The sequence below is a fragment of the Clarias gariepinus genome, chromosome 22 (assembly GCF_024256425.1).
Source record: "Clarias gariepinus isolate MV-2021 ecotype Netherlands chromosome 22, CGAR_prim_01v2, whole genome shotgun sequence".
Taxonomy (NCBI): Eukaryota; Metazoa; Chordata; class Actinopteri; order Siluriformes; family Clariidae; genus Clarias; species Clarias gariepinus.
Genome location: NC_071121.1, coordinates 21,852,099 through 21,874,589, shown reverse-complemented (window position 1 = coordinate 21,874,589; position 22,491 = coordinate 21,852,099). Strand labels below are relative to the sequence as shown.

General features: G+C 36.1%; 1 protein-coding gene across 4 annotated transcripts; it reads left to right on the top strand.

Annotated features, from left to right (window-relative positions):
• The first annotated feature begins 2,453 nt into the window (after positions 1-2,453).
• On the top strand, positions 2,454-20,739 carry LOC128510591 (membrane cofactor protein-like). 4 transcript variants are annotated; one of them, XM_053482995.1, is made up of 12 exons: positions 2,454-2,645; positions 3,181-3,382; positions 7,961-8,146; positions 8,262-8,361; positions 8,473-8,546; positions 8,630-8,809; positions 8,920-9,096; positions 10,895-10,954; positions 11,345-11,401; positions 14,583-14,619; positions 16,186-16,247; positions 18,600-20,739. In XM_053482995.1, the coding sequence occupies exons 2-11, from the start codon at positions 3,313-3,315 to the stop codon at positions 16,229-16,231; spliced, it is 987 nt and encodes a 328-aa protein (XP_053338970.1). In that variant the 5' UTR covers positions 2,454-2,645; positions 3,181-3,312; the 3' UTR covers positions 16,232-16,247; positions 18,600-20,739. The 4 variants fall into 4 exon arrangements, with proteins under 4 accessions (XP_053338970.1, XP_053338968.1, XP_053338971.1 ...); XM_053482993.1 differs by having other exon boundaries at positions 10,835-10,954; XM_053482996.1 differs by lacking the exon at positions 16,186-16,247.
• Positions 20,740-22,491: the final 1,752 nt, after the last annotated feature.

The window sequence follows — 22,491 nt, the reverse complement described above, 5'->3', positions numbered from 1 at the left end:
TAAAAAAAAATCTGTATGTTGCTGTTGCTATAGACCTTTCTGACAAACGTGTTTGACTGTGTCTCTCCTAGCATTAGCAAGACTTGTAACATTGCCCTCTACTCTCTTTAGTTCTTGGGGCTGGGCCACCACGTCTAGCCTCTACTGCATATGTTTCCTGCATGAGAGCAATACATGCTCAGCAGTCTCACTTTCATTGCATACATCACAGAGTTTGCCTACTATAAATAGAATGCTATATGTGTTGCTGTGTAAACTTCTTAGTCTGCTAATTAATCCTTCCAATTCCCTCTCCCCTCCCTCTTGATCATATATACTTTGTTTGATATTAAATGCAAATGTTTCCCCGTTGGTTCATTATCTCACTTTTGTTGCCACTGTTATTTTGCCTTGCTACACACGACACCTTTCCTCTTTGACAATTTGATATTGACCTCAATATCCACTTTTTTTGGTTGCTACTTTGTCGAGTCGTTTTCCTGGAAACCCGAATGGACTGGGACCCACAGGAAAGAGACGTTTTTTCCTTGTCTAATTATTTTTGAGTTAGCTAACAAGATTTAGCTTAGAGTTAGCATACAGAAGATCCCCTCCTCATCACATCTAAGGTGCGTTCCGATCGACCTGAAGTACCCTGCGAAGTAATACTACACAGGGTGTTTAGCCATGTTAAGTGTGATTCCAAACTGCAGGGAGCGAAAATGTTCAGTTTAAAGGGAACTGCGAACAGTGTAGGGAACGAGTGAACAACAGGTCTTCACTTCACCGGAAAAAGGAAAGGAAAAATGTCCCATCAGTCACTGCGTCTCGCTGGAACGTGAAAAAAATGTAGCTCGAAAAAAGGATTTACATATTTATTATCATTATTATTGAAGACATCAAATTAAAAGGACACAAAAATAAAATTTTAATATGATTAGAAAATCCTTAGTATTATAAGGATTTAAATATAAAATAAATAAATCTCCGTACATATTTAATCAATTATTATAATTAATCAATCATTTATTTGCAAGTTACACACGTTTCAATAGTATGTTTTATAATGGTATCAGTTTTGTTTCAATAAATATTAAATATTTAATGTCCGTAGTGTGAAATTATTATCACAGCAGCAACAAGTATCCGAGGGTCTTATCTTACCATGGTAACGCACGGAGGAAGTGACGTCTGCTCTGGTGACTTTGCAGGGTGTTCCAAATGGGGGAATTTTGCCGATGGGAGTTCCCTCCACGAATATTCTCTGCAAACGGAGCCGGGATTAGGAGCACCAGTGGAATACACTTAGGAATGGAACGCAGGCTGAGGCTTTTTCTTCCTCCTCTTTTGGTGTTTTATGCCAGTTGGCAAACAATGTAAAGGGGTATTACTGCCCCCTGTGGCAATGGAGTGTGGAGCAGGATCCTCTCTGATCTAGTAGCAAAAAAAACAACTTTATTTTTTCTTTAGATTCTCTCCATCACATTCTTGAGATACTGTGTCAAAAAATTGTCATTTATTTCCTTTATGCTTTTGTAATAGTTAATGTAGGTTAAATTGGACTTTTATGTCTCTCAGTTTGTGTGCTTTTCACCATCATATTTTGAACAAATCAGCTCGAACATTTCCTCCTGTCCACAATATTCACATTATCCTGTCATGTGTTTTCCCATTTGAAATAATGTGCTGTTTAACCTGTTCTGTCCGAACCTTAGTCTGGATATTACTGACTCTTCTTGCCTGTTTCTCCCACTGCTTTTTTTTTTTACAATGTCATGTCTTTTATTATTATTATTATTATTAAGTACTATTATTAAGAATAAAAGTATAATTTTCAGGTGTAAACACAATTATATAATGAACTGTCCAAAATTAACACAGAAAAAATATAAACATAAGATATACAGTATACGCAAATGTAAAAAAAAAATAATAATAATAACAACAGACAAAATAAACAAACAAGGAAACAAATAACTAAAAATCAGTAGAAGGCAGACAATTAGCAGAATAATTACAGCGTTTCCTCTGAATGCCGGGACAATAACAGAGATAACTGTCGGATTTTTTTTATTAAGTTTAACGAGTTCAAGAGGGTTTGTCTTGTCTCATGTGTCTTGATCTTTTCGTAATAACGTAACAAATATACAAAATAGTGTGTGACGGCGACATTTAGCGACTTCCCAATAAAGCGCTGTACTTCGCGAGACGGTTGAGGGGCAGTGTACGAATTTCAATGCGTTTTGAACCTTTTGGTGTTTCATATAACCTCCTGCGAAAACGAGTCATGTGACCAGCATAACAACAAATACGCCTAACAAAAATGTAAGTATAAACTACAGCAAATTGGCAAAACGTGAGCAAAAATGAAATGGCGACAGGATATATGAAGCTGTGATTTGTATGCTATAAATGGACATTTGTAAAGGACAGGGGTTAGGGAAGAGCGAGTCATTTTCTGGTAAGGGTGTGACCACATTTCCGGCCATTCACGCACAATCTAGGTGTAACTAGCAGATAGTCGTCTTTTTAGCTGGTTCAGTAGAGCTGCTCGTGACGCAGACTGAAAGGCTGTTTTGTGTAAATACGAGTGAAAAGGAAATATAGCTCAAGGTTAATCCTGATTCCAAGCTTTCCAGTTTGACGTTTCGAAATCCTCGAGTTCGGTAAGGTTCACGAAAACAAAGGGCCTCAAACAGATAATCGGACCTAAACTAAGAGGAAATTTACGTTAGTTTAATATTTTAGCAATTTAACCAGCGCTAGGTATTCTTGTACTTAATATTATAGCAGTATATTTAGTTAGACGACGAACCCGGAAGTAAAAATGCAACATGTTCTTGACATTACAGCTAGCGTGTGAGCTAATTAAAGTTATTCAATTTATAGATATATAATACTAAAAAATACTCAAGCCTTTTCGCTTGCTTAATTATAAAACGGTAATTTTTTTTAACAGGTGTTTTTTTTTTTTTTTTTTTAGGTTTGCAGTTTACCAGTCAGCCAAATTATACAGGTTTAAACCGAAAGTAACGCCTTCTTTTACAAAATATTTTAGCGATTTTTTTTTAGCTAACAAAAAGGTTAACCAGCTAGTTAGGTATTTAAGTTAACCTAACTAAGTTATCTTTTTGTAAAAAAAAAAAAACAACGCATGTACAAAATTATACTTGTAGATGTGTTTTTTTCTTTCCCTTCCAGGTAACCAGTCCAACCCTGTGACCAGGCTATCTATTTAACTCAGTTTATTTTCCCTCTGGCCGTTGAATTTAAACAAATTTCCTCTTGCATCATTGAATTGAAGAAGTTGGAGTGGAAATAACCGAGCAAACAATGTGTGAGACGAGGAGCTGCAGTCTGTTCATCCTTCTGCTGTGTGTCATCAAGGTTGCAGAAATCCGAGGTACGAGCCGGTTTAATTTATAATAGTAGATTGAAGTTATCTTTCATAGCTCGATGCTTGTATGTCTGGAGATTTGTTTCATTCTGCTTTTCAGTCTAAAATGCAGTAGTTGATTTAAAAAAAAAAGACTCAATGGCTCACATAATCTGAAATAGATGTACAGTGTAATAAACATGATATTATGAGCAACAAGCAGCATGGTTTGGTAGTGGTTAGTGCCCCTCTAGTGGTAGTAGGTTCGAGTCCTTTCTCATGTGTGTGTGTGTGCTTTGAAATGGGTCGGCACACCAGACTGTACCCTGCCTAGTGGCCTAAGCCTCCAGGGATAGAAATCCCCTATAAAATCCCCTTCTATACTAATGCACTTGTACAAGTGTTTTACAAGAGCTTGCACACCATCAAGGTAAAAAGGTAGAAAGGTTTCTCAGTACCCCAGAGCCCTCATAGGACTGCCAACTTCACATCTGAAGCGCTGGCCTCCCAGTAACTCCTTTATCTGTGGCAAGATCTGAAAATTGCTGTACACAAATGCTGTCCATCTAATCTGACTGAGCTGGAGCTGTTTTGCAAAGAAGAACGGGCAAGGATTTCAATCTCTAGATGTGCAAAGCTGGTAGAGACATACCCTAAAAGACTGGCAGCTGTAATTGCAGCAAAAGGTGGTTCTACAAAGTATTGACTCAGGGGGCTGAAAAATTATGCACACCCCACTTTGCAGTTATTTATTTGTAAAAAATGTTTGGAATCATGTATGATTTTTGTTCCACTTCTCAGGTGTACACCATTTTGTGTTGGTCTTTCACGTGGAATTCCAATGAAATTGATTCATGTTTGTGGCTGTAATGTGACAAAATGTGGAAAAGTTCAAGGGGCCAAATACTTTTGCAAGCCACTGTAATAACAAACTACCTGACACTGTTACATTTACCTTATGCTGATAAAATGATAATAATATAAACACGTCTGATGAAGTTCTGTAGTTTTCTGATTCCTCATTTTCACTACATGGTGCTCAGCCGGTGCTGGACTGGAAACCACCAAGAACCGGCATTTACACTAGACAGGAACTCAGCGGGAGCTGCATCATAATACGTCACAGGCCACGCCCACTAAACAGAAACGGGCATGGCCGAAGTCAGTTTACTGGTTATTCTCTAAACTAGTATGAAAATGTATTTGAGTATCCAAAAGCAGCTTATTCGACGTGTTATAACCGGTGAAAGTCTTCCTTCAGTTTTTTTAGCTTATACACTATTTGGTCGGTTGTTTGTGTGAAGCCTATTAGTTCTTCTCTTATTTCCTCAGACACTTTTTTTTTTCCCTTAAAGCACTTTCCAATTTCTGCTGAATCTCGGCGAATGTCCAAAATGCCGAAAAACGCTTTTGTTTTGTCCGTGCTCCACATTAACAGACTTTGGGTCTCCGCCATTTTTTTAACGTTCCCTATAACTCTGCCCACCACTCGTGACGTCACGGGTTCTCGCAACTAGACCAGCAGAGTTTAGCGGCCAGTTCGGTGCTTATTTTAGGGCACCGGCACCAATTTTTTTCTGTGGAAAAGTGCGGCACTGGTTCCAAAATTGGGATCCAGCACGGAACCGGCAGGGGAACCAGAGCAGTGGAAAAGGGGTATGAGTGTCCAAAATACACAAGTGCTACTTATAAGTTATTTTTATGTATTATTGTTAATTTTCTATTTATGTTTAACAACTTTTCACTTTATTTACATTAAAATATTGAAAGGTGATTTTAATACAAGAGAGTTTAAAGTCCTGTGCAAACAACACTTTTTTTTAAGTGCCATCACTGTTTTTTTTTTTTTTTTTTTCTTCCAACAAAAAAGAGAAAGAATTGAGTGAGAGAATCGTGATCTCAATTACCATGGCGAAAAATTGTGATTTATATTTTGTCATAAATCGGCTGGTTGGTGGCGGCTCTGAGGCACCTGTAGCACCAGCCTGATGGAAGACGAGTGAATAGTCCTTGAGTGGAGTGAGAGGGATCTCTTATGATGCCTTTCGCTATTTACAGACAGCGATTCTTGTAATCTTCTCCCTGTAATGTATCTAATCATTACCTCTGGTCAGGCCCACCAACTGTGGTGTCATCTGCAAACTTGATAATGCTGTTTGAGGCAAAGGCAGGTACGCAGTCATAGGTGAAAATGCTCCTTGCACAGAAACATTTAAAGGCTTTGTGAAGTGGGATATCAAAAAAAAAGAAAAAAATTGCAGGTTGTTTTTGTATTTCACCCACTTAAATGTTAAACTAATTTTGATTAATAAACTTTTAAATCCTGAATGGTGAGGTAGCTCCGTATGTAAACATTTAATGATGGTTATAAAATAAAGGACTTTTTTTATTATTACTATTTTACTTTGCTTTCTAATAAAGGTCTTGCTGGATACCGTCATGCGCTATTGAGCTATACAGAGGACTCTTGTATTGCGAGCATAAATTGTCCTGGAAGCGTGTTTGTATATCAAAACACTTGTAGAAATTTCCCCATAAGAAATAATGGAAACTCAGATTATTCGTTTCACAACCCCCCAAAAAATACATAAAAATAATCAATACAAAATATAAAGTAAAAATAAAACAAATTAACCTGCACTTTACCTTTAAAAAAAAAAGTCTAAATAACAGATAAGTGTTTCCGTTAGTGTATGTCTGTGCCGTGTGTGTTTGCGCTCATGCGCTGTGCATGTGTGTTTGTGCGTGCAAGCGGTGTGTGTGTGTGTGTTTGTGCGCATATGCACTATGTGTGCGTGTGTGTGTTTGTGCGCATATGCACTATGTGTGCGTGTGTGTGTTTGTGCGCATATGCACTATGTGTGCGTGTGTGTTTTTGTGCAACACACTCTCCCTTTTCTTGTCTTACACAGTAACCTTTCCTCCTCTCTTATTTGAGCGGGGGGAGGAACTACTGTGCAGGATGACTTTCTCACTCACACACACACAAACAGAAACACTGCCTCATCAGTAAAATTAACAAGAAACATCTTTGACATTCGCGTGACTGACACACTGCTGTGAAGAAAAAAAAAAACTAATTAACCTGAACTTTACCTTTGAAATTGAATCGTGACTGAGCAGTGTCTCCATCAAAGTGCATGCATGCATGCGTGTGAAGGCGAGAGGAGGGAAGGGTATGTGTGTGAAGGCGAGAGGAGGGAAGGGTATGTGTGTGAAGGCGAGGGGAGGGAGGGGTATGTGTGAAGGGGCACGGTGTTCAATGACGTGTGCGCAAACAACGGAATCAGGCTGACACAGAGAGAGAAAATAGATCTTTTACATCTCTAATGAGACTTTCTTTTGCTTTACACTAGGGCTGCAACAACGAATCGTCTTGTTGAGAAATACGTAATCGGGTAAATGTCTGCCCTGCTGGGTCTTAGTGCGCGTCTCTTACTGGTATAATCAATATCCGTGCACGCGTATACTGTTTATTATAACACTGTGACCACGTATGTGCACGTAAAACACCTTTTATTTTGTGTCTGTATGCGTGTGTGTACAGCGCGCGTATAAAGCAAAAGTCTTATTAGAGACGTTAATAATCTATTTTCTCTCTCTGCTCAAGGCTTAGGCTGCTCTTTGCTCGATGTGTGTGTGTGTATGTGTGTGTGTGTGTGCACGCGTGCGTCATTGGACATCGTGCCTTAGACTCCTCCTACCCCTCCTACTTACACACACACACACACACACACACGCTTTCTCTCTGCTTTACACAGAAACACTGCTCTGTTGCGATTTCTTTCAAAAGTAAAGTGCAGGTTAATTTGTTTTATTTTTACTTTACAGCAGTGATTCCGTTGGTGTGTTTTAAAATATGAGCTGCTTGCGGAACGAATTATGCTCGTAATCCAAGGTTCCCCTATATATATTTGGCAGATGTAAACCATACATGTCTGTTTTTTGTGTTAGTCCATTTTTATTTTATTTTATTATTATTATAAAAGCTCAAGGAGCAACATGTTTGTGCACATTCTAAAGATTTTAGTTCTGTTTTTGAATAAAGTGTTGAAAAGAATGCTTTTTTTGGTTTTTGGGTTTTGTCCGATTAATCAAAAGAAAAAAATATCAACAGATTAATCGATTATTAAAATAATCGTTAGTTTCTACTTTACACGCGTGCACACGCACGTGTTATAATAAGCAGTACACGCGCGCTGTACACACACGCATACAGACACAAAATAAAAGATGTTTTACGCGCACACACGTGGTCACAGTGTTATAGTAAACAGTACACGCGTACATGGATGTTGATTATACCAGTAAGAAATGCACACTAAGACCCAGCAGGGCAGACGATTACCTACAATTCCGCCGCAGCGCAAGAGAGAGAAAAACCGTCGGCTCAGTTGTGATCACTTGATGCTCGCTCGTAAACCAAGACTTGTTTGTTTTCCAAGTCAAAAGTTATTAAAAATCTTTGCCCGTCTTGCGGAACACTCGCAAACAGCGTATCTGTTCATATATCTGTATCTGTTCATTGCAAATTTCTTGTGATTTGTTTGAATGGTGCTAATTTTGTACTAACATTATATTCTTTTTTTTCTGATATCTTTTCAGCTCAATGTGGCAAACACTCTGTTGGCGAAAACATGAATTACAACCCTGCTCAAATGAATGAATACCCTGACGGATCCACTGTAACATTCAGTTGTTTAACTGGATATGTGCCTGTTGATTCAGGAGCTTCCAGGTCAATCACCTGCAGAGGAAATCAGTGGACTACACTAGACCTTAAGTGCAAAAGTAATTATACATTTAGACATTTCTTCATTCTTACCTTATTCGGTTTGTGTATGTATATATCTTTTTATAGTTAATGATGCAATGCATGAAAATTAAGACGTTTCTGTATTTTTAGAAAGGTCCTGTGGAAATCCGGGTGAGGTGACAAATGGAAGATATTTAACTCCAGATGGAATTGAATTTGGTGCAATAATCACTGTTGAGTGTAATGAGGGGTGAGTGAAGTTGTGGTCACCTGTTTTACGTGTTTAAGTTTAAAAGTTTTTGTTTAAAAGGTTTACTGACAAATGCACAAACATGGTTTTGTACAATCTCTCTGTTTGTAGACATATGTCCGTTGGAATCAAAACTAGAAGGTGTCTGGTTGATGGTTGGGATGGGAGAGCTGCAGTTTGTGAACGTAATGAAATTTGTTGAATTTTTGTTAATTTGAAGTCGCAACATTGTTTGATGCAAATTAACCTGTTTTTTTTTTGTTTTTAGAGACGAAATGTTTACCACCTTCTAAAATAGAGAATGGAGCATATGATGAAGAGGACAAATCTTATGGTTATAATGAAGTAGTCACATACTCTTGTAGTGAAGGTTACACTCTTATTGGAGAATCATCAATAACCTGTTCTTCTAATGGAACATTTCAGCCTCCTCCTCCTCAGTGTTTATGTGAGTTAAGCTGGAGGGCTTTGTTCTCAGTTAAGAATCAATATTTCCCAAAATATGTGTAATTGAATATTTTTTAGAAATCGATTTCTTTTCCTTCTTTGCATTTTCAGGGATAACATGTGAAAAACCTGACGTTAAAAATGCAATTAGAGTTGGAGGAAAAGGATCATCCTACGGCTATAAAGATTTTGTCGAATACAAGTGTATTGAAGGTTACGATATAAAAGGAGACGGTTACCTCGTCTGCGATGTAAATGGATGGAATCCACCTCCTCCTCAGTGCCGCAGTAAGATCTTGATGTTCTGACTTGTTGATTAGTGACTAATCTAGACTTGTTATTCTTTTTAACTGTTTTTTTTTTAACTGTGTTTAAAATATTGAATTCTGAACATTTTATAGAAGAGTCCTTTAATTTAATAGTGCATAACATTCATGCCATAACCACCTCTTTGTTTTGTTTGAAGTAGGGCTTTCAATATTCACGCGTTAATGCATTGCTTAATTTAAATTTAAATTAATTTAGCATTGCTTAATTTTAGCATTGCTTAAAAAATAATAAATAAATAAATACGCAAATTAATCATATGACCAAGTTTTGCCCTAATAGGGTCCTATAATCGCAGCAATTACCCAGCTGTGTGTTGTAATAGGATATTTAGTGCGGATAATAAGACGACTAAGAAAACGTCAGTAGGTGTGCTAACAAGTTTCATTATAAAAAGATTCTAAATTGAAATATATTTTTGTGTGCTTAAGCCACCCTTAAGTTGATCTGTTTTTGCAAGAATTCATTAAATGTAAAAGATGTGGGATTGGTGGCTCAGGCGGCTCTAGGTTGTTGTTTTTTGGCTCTTCGGTTCAAGCCCCGCCATCGGTTGGTTGCCACACAGAATACTACCATTTGAGAGATTTTAAATTGAACATTTGTTAAATGTTTTGAGATTACAAAACTGCATAATGTTTCCTCTAAACAGTTTTTCATGCTTTATTCCAACATTGCTCGTTTATAATGCAAATAAATTTGACTATTTTAAAATTCTGATTTATCACTGACTATGGTAGTAATTAACTAGATTTAAAATTTTAATCGATTAAAAGCACTAGTTTGAAGTGGGGGAAAATTGTTTTTGGACTGTTTTTTTTTTTTTTTTGTATTCATTATTATTATTGTGGATCTGACACATGATTAGCTTATTAAGTAAAACTGCATCAATATGCAGTTTTACAGATATTCCTAATAATGTGCATGGTGGGTATACATTGTAATGGCACGGTCAAAAATGTATTTTGCTATACGTTGAGGAAATGTGTTTGGGATAAAAAAATGAATGAGAGTAGATCAGAATTTTACCTTCCGTTTCCTGCAATTAAAATCTAGATGTGTTTAAGTTGTACAACATGGAATCTTTTGTTTGAATCTAACCACTGATACTGTTGTTCAGGTCTCCACCATTCAATTAATGTTTAAGCAGTTAATAGCTTTGAATATTTGCTCTTAGTACGAGTTCTGGGATTCACCCGTAAAGAATTTACTCATTAAAGAAGGATAAACCAACACGAACACCAGCGAGCTATCTATTGGGGGGAGGCAAAAAAAAGAGAAAATTAGTAATGGACCTAGAAAATGCAGTGATTGTACCAAAGTGATGGTAAGGCCGAAATATGGAGAAAGAAAGGATCTGCTCAAGAGCCAAATCATACAAGTTCATTAGTCATGGATGTTGTGTCATGGCTTGGACTTGCATGGCTGCCTCATCAGGGAGAAAAATTAACAGTTTTCAGCTGGCCAAATTGCCAGACCTTAACCCATTTAAATGTGCATTTCACCTTCTGAAGGGAGACTGAATGGAGAAACAATTAAAAGATGTGGTTTAAGGTTAGATCACAAAAGAAGAGTGCAGCAGTTTGGTTATGTCCATTGCTCTGGAGCTTTAATCATTTATTGAAGGGTATGCAGCCAAATATCCAGCGTTATTTACTATAATGAACTGTAAGTCTCCGTTCGTTTATTTATCTACCACCAGGTCCACCCCCACCTAACCCCCCAACCAAACCCCCAACTAAACCCTCAACTCCACCCCCAGGTCCAACTCCACGTCCAGGTCCAGGTCCAGCTCCATCCCCAGGTCCAACTTCACCCCCAGGTCAGTCATATTTTCCAAACAAATCAATTTTTAATAATGTTTTTTTCTTTGCTCTGAAATTTATTACATCTGGGAGTATACATTTCATTTGTTGTAAATTGATCAGTAGATTAATATTCTAAATAGGAATAACTGTCTATACTGTGGTTTATTTTACATAGTTTTGCCAGGTTTTAGAGCACATCTTAAAAAACTTAAGCAGTATCATTGTGTTTATTAGCTACCATGAAGCTAACCTGCTTTAGACTTCATGAATGCAGTTTATAAGAAAATATTTTATATATATAAAATATATATAGTTAATAGTTATAGTTAAATATAGTTTTTCTCCCTAAAGAGAGTGTTTGTAATGAGATTTATTTGAAGTAATACTGTAATATGTTGCCATAGGTCCGGGTCCAGTAATTGGAATTGGAATTGGAATTGGGGTTACGGCTGCCATTCTGGGTAAGTACAGACTAACCAAACTGCTCTAATTCAAATTCTAGTTGTCACATACAGTCATACACAGTACGATATGCAGTGAAATGCTTATACGACCACCTATGACCTTAAAAACCAAGATTATCAATATGAAATGAATTTTTAAATGAAATAAGTAGCCTATAAAATATAGAAAGACTTTAGATGTAGAAAATATAGAAGATGAGAAAAAAATATAAAATATACAAAATATTTAAAAACTTAGCTGCACAAAATATAGATGATATGGCATAAATATGGAAAATATAAAGATGGTTATGGAAATCAACATATCATATATAAATAGAAATGTCCGTGGAGTGTGCAAATATGCATGGATGTGAAGATGTAATCACCATAAATGTGCAATTTGCACACATTTTGAAAAACATAAAAACGTTTTGAAAACTATTCATGTGAGGTATACAGAAACCAAAGGTATATGGTAATATTTAAATATAAAGTTATACAGTTTAATGCGTAATGTATCTATAGTCGAGTCAAGTCAAATTTATTTTAAAGCATATTTAACACAACTTGGTTGACCAAAAGTGCTGTACAATTCTAAAATAACTGCAGACAGAGAAACGGACAATAATAAGAACATCAAATAAAATCCAAATAAAACAATATACAACAATAAAAGATTCACCATCATTGTACAAAATAAGCAAATAAAACATATGACAATAATAAATAATATAAAAAAGACATAAAAGTGTTGTGTATAAAAATGTCTTAGGGTGAGATTTAAAAATAGGAAGAGTCTCGGCCTCCCTGATCTACAAGGGCAACTCATTAAATTTAATTTTATATGTATAGCGCTTTTAACAATTGTCATTGTCGCAAAGCAGCTTTACACAATTAAAATAATTATTTAAGTTTGTATGGAATGTGAGTTTGCATGTATCAAAATTGTCAGATAGTCGAGGGCGACAGTGGCAAGGAAAAACACCCTGAGATGGTAATAGGAAGAAACCTTGAGAGGAACCACACTCAACAGGGAACCCATCCTCATTTGGGTGAAACAGAAAGCAGAAATTGGTCTGTTAGGTGGCAGTCAGTTCAGTTATAACAGTTGATAATAATTTATGTTAATATGGAGTCCAGGTAGTTATTGGAGACTTAGGTAGTAGACTTGTAGGAAATTCCAGTCCTGACCTATCGAGCAACTGCAGCCAAGTCTAGTCCTCAGAGAAACAGCTGTCAACACCAGTCGAGGCCAGAACTGTCTTCATGGTAGAGTGAAACCATCCCAAGCGGGGCACCAGGATGAGTCTGGATCACTGGCAGCTCTGGAACGACATGTGTAGCTCAAGAGAGAGAGAGGGGGGGAGAGAGAACAGGAGAGGGGAGAGCAAAAGAAGACAGATAACAGTTAGGTATGGTCGCAGTCACATAATGTGTATATGTATTTAGTGTAGAGTGCAAGCAGAGACTCCGGCAGGACTAACTTTAACAGCATAACTAAAAGGGAGAGCCAGAAGAAAACATTTTATGTTTATGTAGGTAGACATGAGGGCTACCTGAGATGTAAAGCAAACAATTACCTCACCGTCAACAAACCTAAGTGATCAATGAGAGTGGGGAAGACGGCATCTAAACACACCAGTTCACCATAATACTCTACGTCCATGAGTCCCCCAGATCTGCTCCTTTACCTAAGGCAAATCTATTTATAAAAATGCTTGATTAAATAAATAGGTTTTTAGCCCAGACTTAAACACTGAGACTGTGTCTGAGTCCCGAACACTATTTGGAAGGCTATTCCATAACTTTGGGGCTTTTGAAGAAAAGGCTCTGCCCCCAGCTGTAGTTTTCATAATGCGCGCTACTGACAAGCAGCCTGCTCCTTTGATCGAAGTAGGCGTGGCGGATTGTTAGCAAAACACTGGCAGTTCACTCAGATACTGCGGCGCAAGACCATTTAATGCTTTATATGTCAATAAAATATTGTAAAATCAATGCCAAAGTTCCAAGTTCAAATGCCAATCATTTCAAAGTTTATGGGCTGCTACTGAAGAGGTGCAATCGCCCCGACTCTTTAACCTAGATTTAGGAACAGTAAGTTAGAAATGCCTCTCAGACCTGAGAGACCATGCTGGACTATATGGCTTTAAAAGGTCAGAAACATCAGCAGCAGCGACCAGCAGCGACACCCACCAAACAGGGATGGCATAGCCTAATATGTGCTTCCTCTGATGCACATGTAGCCACTGAACTTCATTTCAAATTGTCACTCTCACATAATTAGGGAGCAGCATAACATACTTTAAGGATGCTATCCGATCCCTTCCGCTAATGTGAGCTGGCAGATACACATGATTGGATACTGGGGTGTGAAAGTCAAGAAAGCAAGTCCAGGCTGCTCTCTAGGTTCCTCGCTATCGATGGCTGTAGCATCAACCAGGAATTGAACCTGCAACATCTTTTAGATCAATATGCAAACTGACAACGATTCGTTCTCCAACCCAAAAATATTCATATAAAAAATAATTAAAAAGTATAAATAAAGCAAATTTACCTTCACTTGACTTTTGAAAAAGAATCTGAAAAGTGGCTGTAATGATTGAGACCCGGGGGGACTACTATGTAGGACGGCTTTCACTCACTCACTCACCAGTTTTCAGATAGACTCTCATTCACTCACTCACCAGTTTACAGATAGACTCTCACTTACACAAGGACACACACACACACACACACACACATACTGTATATACAAACACAAAATAAAAAATTTCTTATGGGCACACATGGTCACAATGTTATAATAAACTATATATACGTGCACGGATGTTGATTATAGGAGTGACGCACACGCACTGAGACAGAGCATGGGAGACGATTACCGACAATACTGCTCATTTTCAAGACCTCGCTTGCTTTATCTATGAGTTGCTAGTATAGAAACAATAATATATGAGAAGTATAAACCTGTTTTAACCTGCATTCAGCTTTACTGTCATAGAGAATTACTCAACATGTTCTCACTAAGTAGAATCAAGCATTCAACAGCACTGCAGTATAAATATGTGAAGTCTAAAACTTCACATAAAGTGTATCTAAAACAATAAAATACACAACATTATAAAATAATGTATTTGTGATATATTTGTATTGTTTCATTTATTATTAATACTGCCATGTTAAATTTGCCTTTTAGTATTGATTGGAGGAATAGTGTATTTCATGAAGAGGGGGTAAGTGTAACATGAATTTCTTTATAGAATATAAGCACATTATTGCCAAATAACAATGCAGTTTGTCCATGGCATACTTACTGCTTACAGTTTATTTTAACAAAGTCCTTCATCTTTATTTGCTTATAATTTTTCTCCATGCCAATTTGCTGCAGAAGCATTCAGGAACTATAATGGCATTCTCACTGAAAGTCTGATTCTGTTAATTTATTTATATCACACTCACACACACACACACACACACATAATGGATGGTACAAAAGTCAGAGCAGTTTGTAAGGGTTTTCTGCAGTGTTGCCAGATTTAGCAGGTGATGTCCACCTTAAAGAGTCTTAAAAAAAACTGCACACAAAACCACCCAAAATGTTTGGCGAATATTCCATTCAGCATTCTGTCACTATAATTTGCAGTTCGTGATGATGCAACCACACATAAGAATATTGCGCAACAGCCATCAGCCAAAGGTATGAAGTCAATAGCAGCAAAACTACTGGACGGCAGCGTGGATAAGAGAAACACTTAGCATGGGAGCTTTAATCTAGTGATTTGTCGGTCATAAACATGTCGCCTATTTTACACAATTTTTTTTAATTATTTATTTATTTTATGAAATTTAGTAAATTAACCAAGTTTTATTTGTTACTGTATATGGCACACAGTATTCTGTCTTGAGTGTGATTTTACTTTAAATGGTTTGTTTTTTGGATAGTTTATTTGTTTTATTTTATTGTATATATTTCTGTATTTGGATATCTCAGTAACATTAGAATTGGCCAGAAAAGGGCCAGATGCACTTTTAGAGTTTGTAGCAAAACACTTATAATAAAATTCTGTCTAAATGAACCATTCATAACATTGTAAAAACTATTGGATGTTTGTATACTAATGACCTTATAGCAAACACTTACAGTAATGGTAAATCTATAGTATTCTGCAACCAAGATTTAGTATAATTATATTGAATAACATAAATTATATAGGTTATCGCATACTACTCATAATTAGGCTATTATAAAAGCCAGAAGTAGTACTACTAAATGAAGAGCCATTGGGGAGCCAATAGAGCTGGCTCTTTTTGCTGAGCTGAGCCAAACCATCAAGCTCTGTGAAAAGAGGTAAAATTTCCCTAGTACTTTAATCCTTGTACACTTGTGTAAAAAAAAAAAAAAAAAATTTAAAAATTAAAAAAAAAACAGTCACACACGCGAGTCAGCATTTGTGTCCAGTAACCAATGACCTCGAAGTAGCTATGTCTGTCCAGTAAGATGATTATGGCTGATTGGCTGGAGTTCTGGCACTTTTCCTGAGGTTTTTCAAATTAGTTATTTCAAATTTTGTCTACTCTCCTACACCAACTTCAACCTGCAAAATGAAACCCACCCAATGCAGACATGAAACTGCCCAATCTGGCAACACTCTCTGTAGTTAGGTCTAGTATATTTAAATTTATATTGTTTTTTTTAAACGTTGTTGCATTTTTTGGAAAATTTGATGAAGTTATCTTAAATAGAAAGAAAACAGAAATAGATTAAGATTTAACAGGCCAATGCTGGACTTGGTTTTCAGCACTGCCTGGGGAAAAGTACCCACTAGAAATGAAGGGGGAGCATAACACCATCACTGTCCTGGTAAGTTTGTCCCATCTTAAATCATTAGAGCATTGGGCTGAGCAGAAATTTTATTTATATATATACAGGTTCTTCTAAAAAAATTAGCATGTTGTGATAAAGTTCATTATTTTCTGTAATGTACTGATAAACATTAGACTTTCATATATTTTAGATTCATTACACACAACTGAAGTATTTTAAGCCTTTTATTGTTTTAATATTGATGATTTTTGCATACAGCTCATGAAAACCCAAAATTCCTATCATAAAAAATTAGCATATTTCATCCGACCAATAGAAGAAAAGTGTTTTTAATACAAAAAAAGTCAACCTTCAAATAATTGTTCAGTTATGCACTCAATACTTGGTCGGGAATCCTTTTGCAGAAATGACCGCTTCAATGCAGCGTGGCATGGAGGCAATCAGCCTGTGGCACTGCTGTGGTGTTATGGAGGCCCAGGATGCTTCGATAGCGGCCTTAAGCTCATCCAGAGTGTTGGGTCTTGCGTCTCTCAACTTTCTCTTCAAAATATCCCACAGATTCTCTATGTGGTTCAGGTCAGGAGAGTTGGCAGGCCAATTGAGCACAGTAATACCATGGTCAGTAAACCATTTACCAGTGGTTTTGGCACTGTGAGCAGGTGCCAGGTCGTGCTGAAAAATGAAATCTTCATTTCCATAAAGCTTTTCAGCAGATGGAAGCATGAAGTGCTCCAAAATCTCCTGATCGCTAGCTGCATTGACCCTGCCCTTGATAAAACACAGTGGACCAACACCAGCAGCTGACATGGCACCCCAGACCATCACTGACTGTGGGTACTTGACACTGGACTTCAGGCATTTTGGCATTTCCCTCTCCCCAGTCTTCCTCCAGACTCTGGCACCTTGATTTCCGAATGACATGCAAAATTTGCTTTCATCCCGAAAAAGTACTTTGGACCACTGAGCAACAGTCCAGTGCTGCTTCTTTGTAGCCCAGGTCAGGCGCTTCTGCCGCTGTTTCTGGTTCAAAAGTGGCTTGACCTGGGGAATGCGGCACCTGTAGCCCATTTCCTGCATATGCCTGTACACGGTGGCTCTGGATGTTTCTACTCCAGACTCAGTCCACTGCTTCCGCAGATCCCCCAAGGTCTGGAATCGGTCCTTCTCCACAATCTTCCTTAAGGTCTGGTCACCTCTTCTCGTTGTGCAGCGTTTTCTGCCACACTTTTTCCTTTCCACAGACTTCCCACTGAGGTGCCTTGATACAGCACTCTGGGAACAGCCTATTTGTTCAGAAATTTCTTTCTGTGTCTTACCCTCTTGCTTAAGGGGGTCAATGATGGCCTTCTGGACAGCAGTCAGGTCGGCAGGCTTACCCATGTTTGCGGTATTGAGTAATGAACCAGGCTGGGAGTTTTTAAAAGCCTCAGGAATCTTTTGCAGGTGTTGAGTTAATTAGTTGATTCAGATGATTAGGTTAATAGCTCGTTTAGAGAACCTTTTCATGATTTCATGCTTTTCATGCTAATTTTTTGAGATAGGAATTTTGGGTTTTCATCAGCTGTTTGCCAAAATCATCAATATTAAAACAATAAAAGGCTTTAACAACTTCACTTGTGTGTAATGAATCTAAAATATATGAAAGTCTAATGTTTATCAGTACATTATAGAAAATAATGAACTTTTTCACAATATGCTAACTTTTTGAGAAGGACCTGTGTGTGTGTGTGTATATATGTATATATATATATATATATATATATATATATATATATATATATATTCTAATTGAGCCTGATTATTTATAAACCTAGACATATCTAGACAGATGTGGAATTTTCTTCGGGATCTATAAAGTAGCTATCTATCTATCTATCTATCTATCTATCTATCGCGAATTTGTCACTCATTGACAAACACTCGTATGCATCTTTTTTTACAGGCTTTATTTTCATTAAAGTTTAAGTAAGTGATAATCTGAAGAAATGTCAGACCATTATTTACATCAGTTTAGATTTGTTACGGAGTCATAGCTAATTCACATAAAATTAAGAAAGCCTTCATTCAAATGTCTGTCGCACACATTAAAAAGGAATGTCCTCATGCTATTGCTTGCTAGTGTGAATGTAGCATAAATTGTAACTAACTTTATTGCTAAGCTTGCTATAAGAAAAACTGTATAGTTTATTTGACATTTCCAGTTCTTATAAGCAAACATTTCACCATATACAGTATGACTAATTTCTGCTTAATGCTTCTGGCTCCTGCCATTGGCGAGAAATATACTTGTCACATTGTCTTGTTTTTTATATATATATATATATATATATATATATATATATATATATATATATATATATATATATTAATATCTACTCCTTTTTCTAGAACATAGTCATAGTGAACACTATCTGACTGATTCGAAACCTCTGGCTTTCCTGCTTCCTGTTGGACTGTATAGATTCCTATTATGCTGATGGACACCTAGGAATGATCAGAGCTCCGGTTTAGTTATTTATTCTTAGAGTTTTTGCCCACCGGATTGTGTAAATGTGTTCTTTAAATTAAGATTGCTTTATGCCTTGAAGCAGGGGTTTCTAACCATTTTAACAATATGGACTGGACTGCAAGTCATAACAAATTGATTTTTGTTTGTATATTTGTTGTGGTGATGGGAGAACCAATCATCACTAATGTTTAGTAGGCTGTAATGATATGATATGATTTTGTGATCTTTGGTAGAGATAATGATAATGAGAGAGGACCAAATTAATATAATTAGTGCTGATTTTTTGTGGTCACAAATGTGAATGTAAAGAGCAAAAGCAGTGGCATGTTGAATGTTCTGAAAGGTTATTTCTAGTTTTTTCTTCATTAAGGTTAGTCCTCGCCAATGGAAAGTGTAATGCTCTCACAGTGCCATTGTTGTGGCCAAATGGTTGGGAATCTCTGCTTTATGAGGTTATGTGACTAATAATTTGAGCTAAAAATTAATAGTTATTAAAAAGTAGTGTGAGTGCTTAAGTGGTATTGCTTATGCTCTTAAATATTTCCTGTTCTACAGCATAGCTCAAACAAAAGTATTTAAATGGATTTGGCCTAATATCTGGTCCATATAACATACAATTTCAATTAGGGCCATTTTTAAGTGGCCTTATCCCTGTCTTTTGTATAATATTTACTTTTCAGCAGCTAATCATCAAAACTAAAGGTTTTACTTGAGACACAAGAAACAAGATTCAGATCAATTAACCAGAACGTCTTAATGTACTTTGCATTTAAAAAAATTTCATCTTCTGTCATGTTCACAAAATGCACTCAGTAACACAGAACACTGTTAATTTGGAACATGTGCTGCTAACTTGTGCCTGCTGCATCTAAATTAAACATATAATGAGTGAATGTGCCACAGCGTGCCACAGGTCGGGTCAAAGGAGCAGTATTGAACATGACAATGCACTGTTTTATTAGTTAACATGACTTGTAGCTGTAGTGCTATACAGAAACAATTAGAAATGATTCTCATAGGCAGACTAGTTTTGCTATTTAAAATTGAAACAAAACACAACTTGCTATTTAGCAAGTGAACTCCCTGACTATAATTTAATAGTCTTTCAATTTTTTATAATATTTATAAGTCTAAAGATTGTGTTTTAAAATTTGACTGTTACAAGGAACACGTTAAAAAAAAAAAAAAAAAAGGGTACATTTTTGGCTTCTTGTTATGTGAACATTGTCCACACCTGTTTAAAAAAAGGAAAAATTTCCAACTCTCCGACTCTAGATTATTATTTTTTAGTGTCGATTGTTTCTGTAATTTAATTATTGCTTATATCAACTGAAGGTCTGAAATGCAAAACACCCATGTTCTTGCTTTTTATTATTGCTGTAAGGAAAACATACTGCTTTGAAAAGCAAAGCATTGATTGCATTGCCGTTACATCATTTGATTGCTCTCTTTAAAATATAATCAGCAGCTTAACTGCTTTTGAGAGAGAAATTTATACTATTTGTGAACAAAAACAAAAGTGAATAATTGATTAAATGGTTAATCTATGCCATTTTTTTGCATTTGATTGTTTCGGTGTGAAATGTGAAGTAAAATACTCAGACTTTGGCCGTCAGAAAATTATGCCCATTAACATAGTAGTGAAAAAGTGAAACGCTGGGGATTGCATTCACATGTTGCAAGCAACATGTCCAATAAAGCTTCATTATTAGTGTCAACACAGTATCATGTACCAGGTTTATTATAATAGTAAGCGTTATACCTTCTGCTTTGGAAGACTGCTTAAACCCTTAGTTGATCTGTTAAACTATGCTGTACTAAATTTCAAAAAAGTGATCATTCTGTGTTCTGGCCTACATAAAATGAGGCCGTTTAAATTTTCAAACAAATGAAACTGTTCCTTTTGAGACGTGTGACTTTCTTTGTTCAAATGAATCTTGAAGTGTTGTGAACATTTATATTTACGCAATTTTGCATTAAAATTTATTGCTGCAAGCATGCCGTCTTCACCCAATAAAATGCATTGGTCTTTTTTATATGAATGCTCATGTTCAAATAATATATGGTTTTGGTTTGTTTTTACATTGTTTAAATGCGTTTGCTCAGTAAGCAGGCAAATTTTGTTGGTATGAGTTCTCTAATTCAGTTCAGGTTTTTCCACAGATGACCTAACTGACCTACGTGTATACCTGGAGGCAAGTGTTTCCAGTCATTTTAAACATGTTGCATGTTAAAATACAATGATGACTGTTTTTCTATTTTGGTTTAAAAAAGATCAGATAATATCCCCCCCCCCAAACTTGAATTTATCTACAAATTCAAGTTGTTACAAGCAATTTTTTTCTTTCTCTCAAGTCAAATGTTAGAATATTATTTAAGGTTTAATTTTAATTAATGTTTTCCCAAAGCAAAAGAAATTCATCCATCCAAATCAGAAATAAAAGTTATTACAATGCCTTAGGCCAGTAAAACTTATTTTTCTACTTTCTAACAACTTGATTACATCTTTTTAGAAAAACCTAAAATTTATTATATTTAAGTTTAGTGTTTACCTTAAAAGAAACAATTTACATTCATATAGTATAAAGTAATAGGAGTAAATTATAGTAATAATCTTTTTCATTATTCTCAAGTTAAAAGTATGATTACGTACAAACTTAATTTTATGGAGTATACAAAAAAAATCAATATATAGTCTTTTTCTAAAATATTTTTTTTTCTATCTCTAAGCCAAAAAAGTTCATTTATGTAGAGAAGTTACATTTATGAATGAAGTAAGCAACCTTTTAAAAAAATTTGTTTATAAATAAAGATAATGAACACACAAGTTCTCCTCCAAAAACATTTATTACCATCAATGAAACGATACATTACCTTTTCTTTTTGTTGTACTATTATTTCTCTAATTAAAAGACAGAAAACTAAAATAAAAAAAATAAAACAATGCATTTTTAATAACTTAATCTTAAGAATTGTGTAAACTTATTTGCCAACCATGTAAAAATCTGACAATTGTTTGACAAATAAAGACCAAAATTTAATATTTTATTGTCGATAAGCTATATGTTCCCTAAATATTTTCTACAGGGCCACAAAAGTGTGTTTGAGTTTACTAAGAAAACTCAAGTTTAGCGCATAGATGAGGCCAAACAACATGAAACAGTCATGTGTGACTAATGGAAACTCAATAAGTCACAATCCCGATTTCATGTGGTGGCTGAAGACAGTCTTCTTCCTCCCTGAGGACAAACAGGGTTATTTCTGCCTGAGCGTCATCTTTCTGAACAACCTAATAAAAAAAAGGACATTTGTTAGACAAGTTGCTCTACTTGGCAAAACAGTGTCTGATGTATGCATGTAAGAATAAATTAATGCTCCCTATGAGTGCAAAAAAAACATACATGGCATACATATACACACACACACATTATATATTACATTATAAGTATTGACTCGCCTGCCTTTACATGCATACGGTATAAACATGAGTAACATTCACTTCTTAATCCATAGGGTTTAATATGATGTTGGCTTTTTGCAGCTATAACAGCTTCAGCTCTTTTGTGAAGTCTTTTCACAACGTTTAGGAGCATGTATGTAACTAATGTTAATACATACTATGATAAAAAAAAAAATGGCCCTGTGTAAAGGTTGTGCTGCAGCCGATAATGCCAGTGACCTCATATGTGTCAATATGAAGGGGCAGAGGTAGTTGTGTAGTTTTTGGATGTTGGTATAATGATTGGAAGCTAACAGGTTCAAACCTGAGCA

Excerpts from the sequence above, each read along its gene's own strand:
- LOC128510591 (XM_053482993.1), top strand. The coding sequence starts at position 3,313 with ATGTGTGAGACGAGGAGCTGCAGTCTGTTCATCCTTCTGCTGTGTGTC. Across the intron at positions 3,383-7,960 it reads CAAGGTTGCAGAAATCCGAG|CTCAATGTGGCAAACACTCT; the intron begins GTACGAGCCGGT and ends ATATCTTTTCAG. Across the intron at positions 11,402-14,582 it reads GGTTACGGCTGCCATTCTGG|TATTGATTGGAGGAATAGTG; the intron begins GTAAGTACAGAC and ends TTTGCCTTTTAG.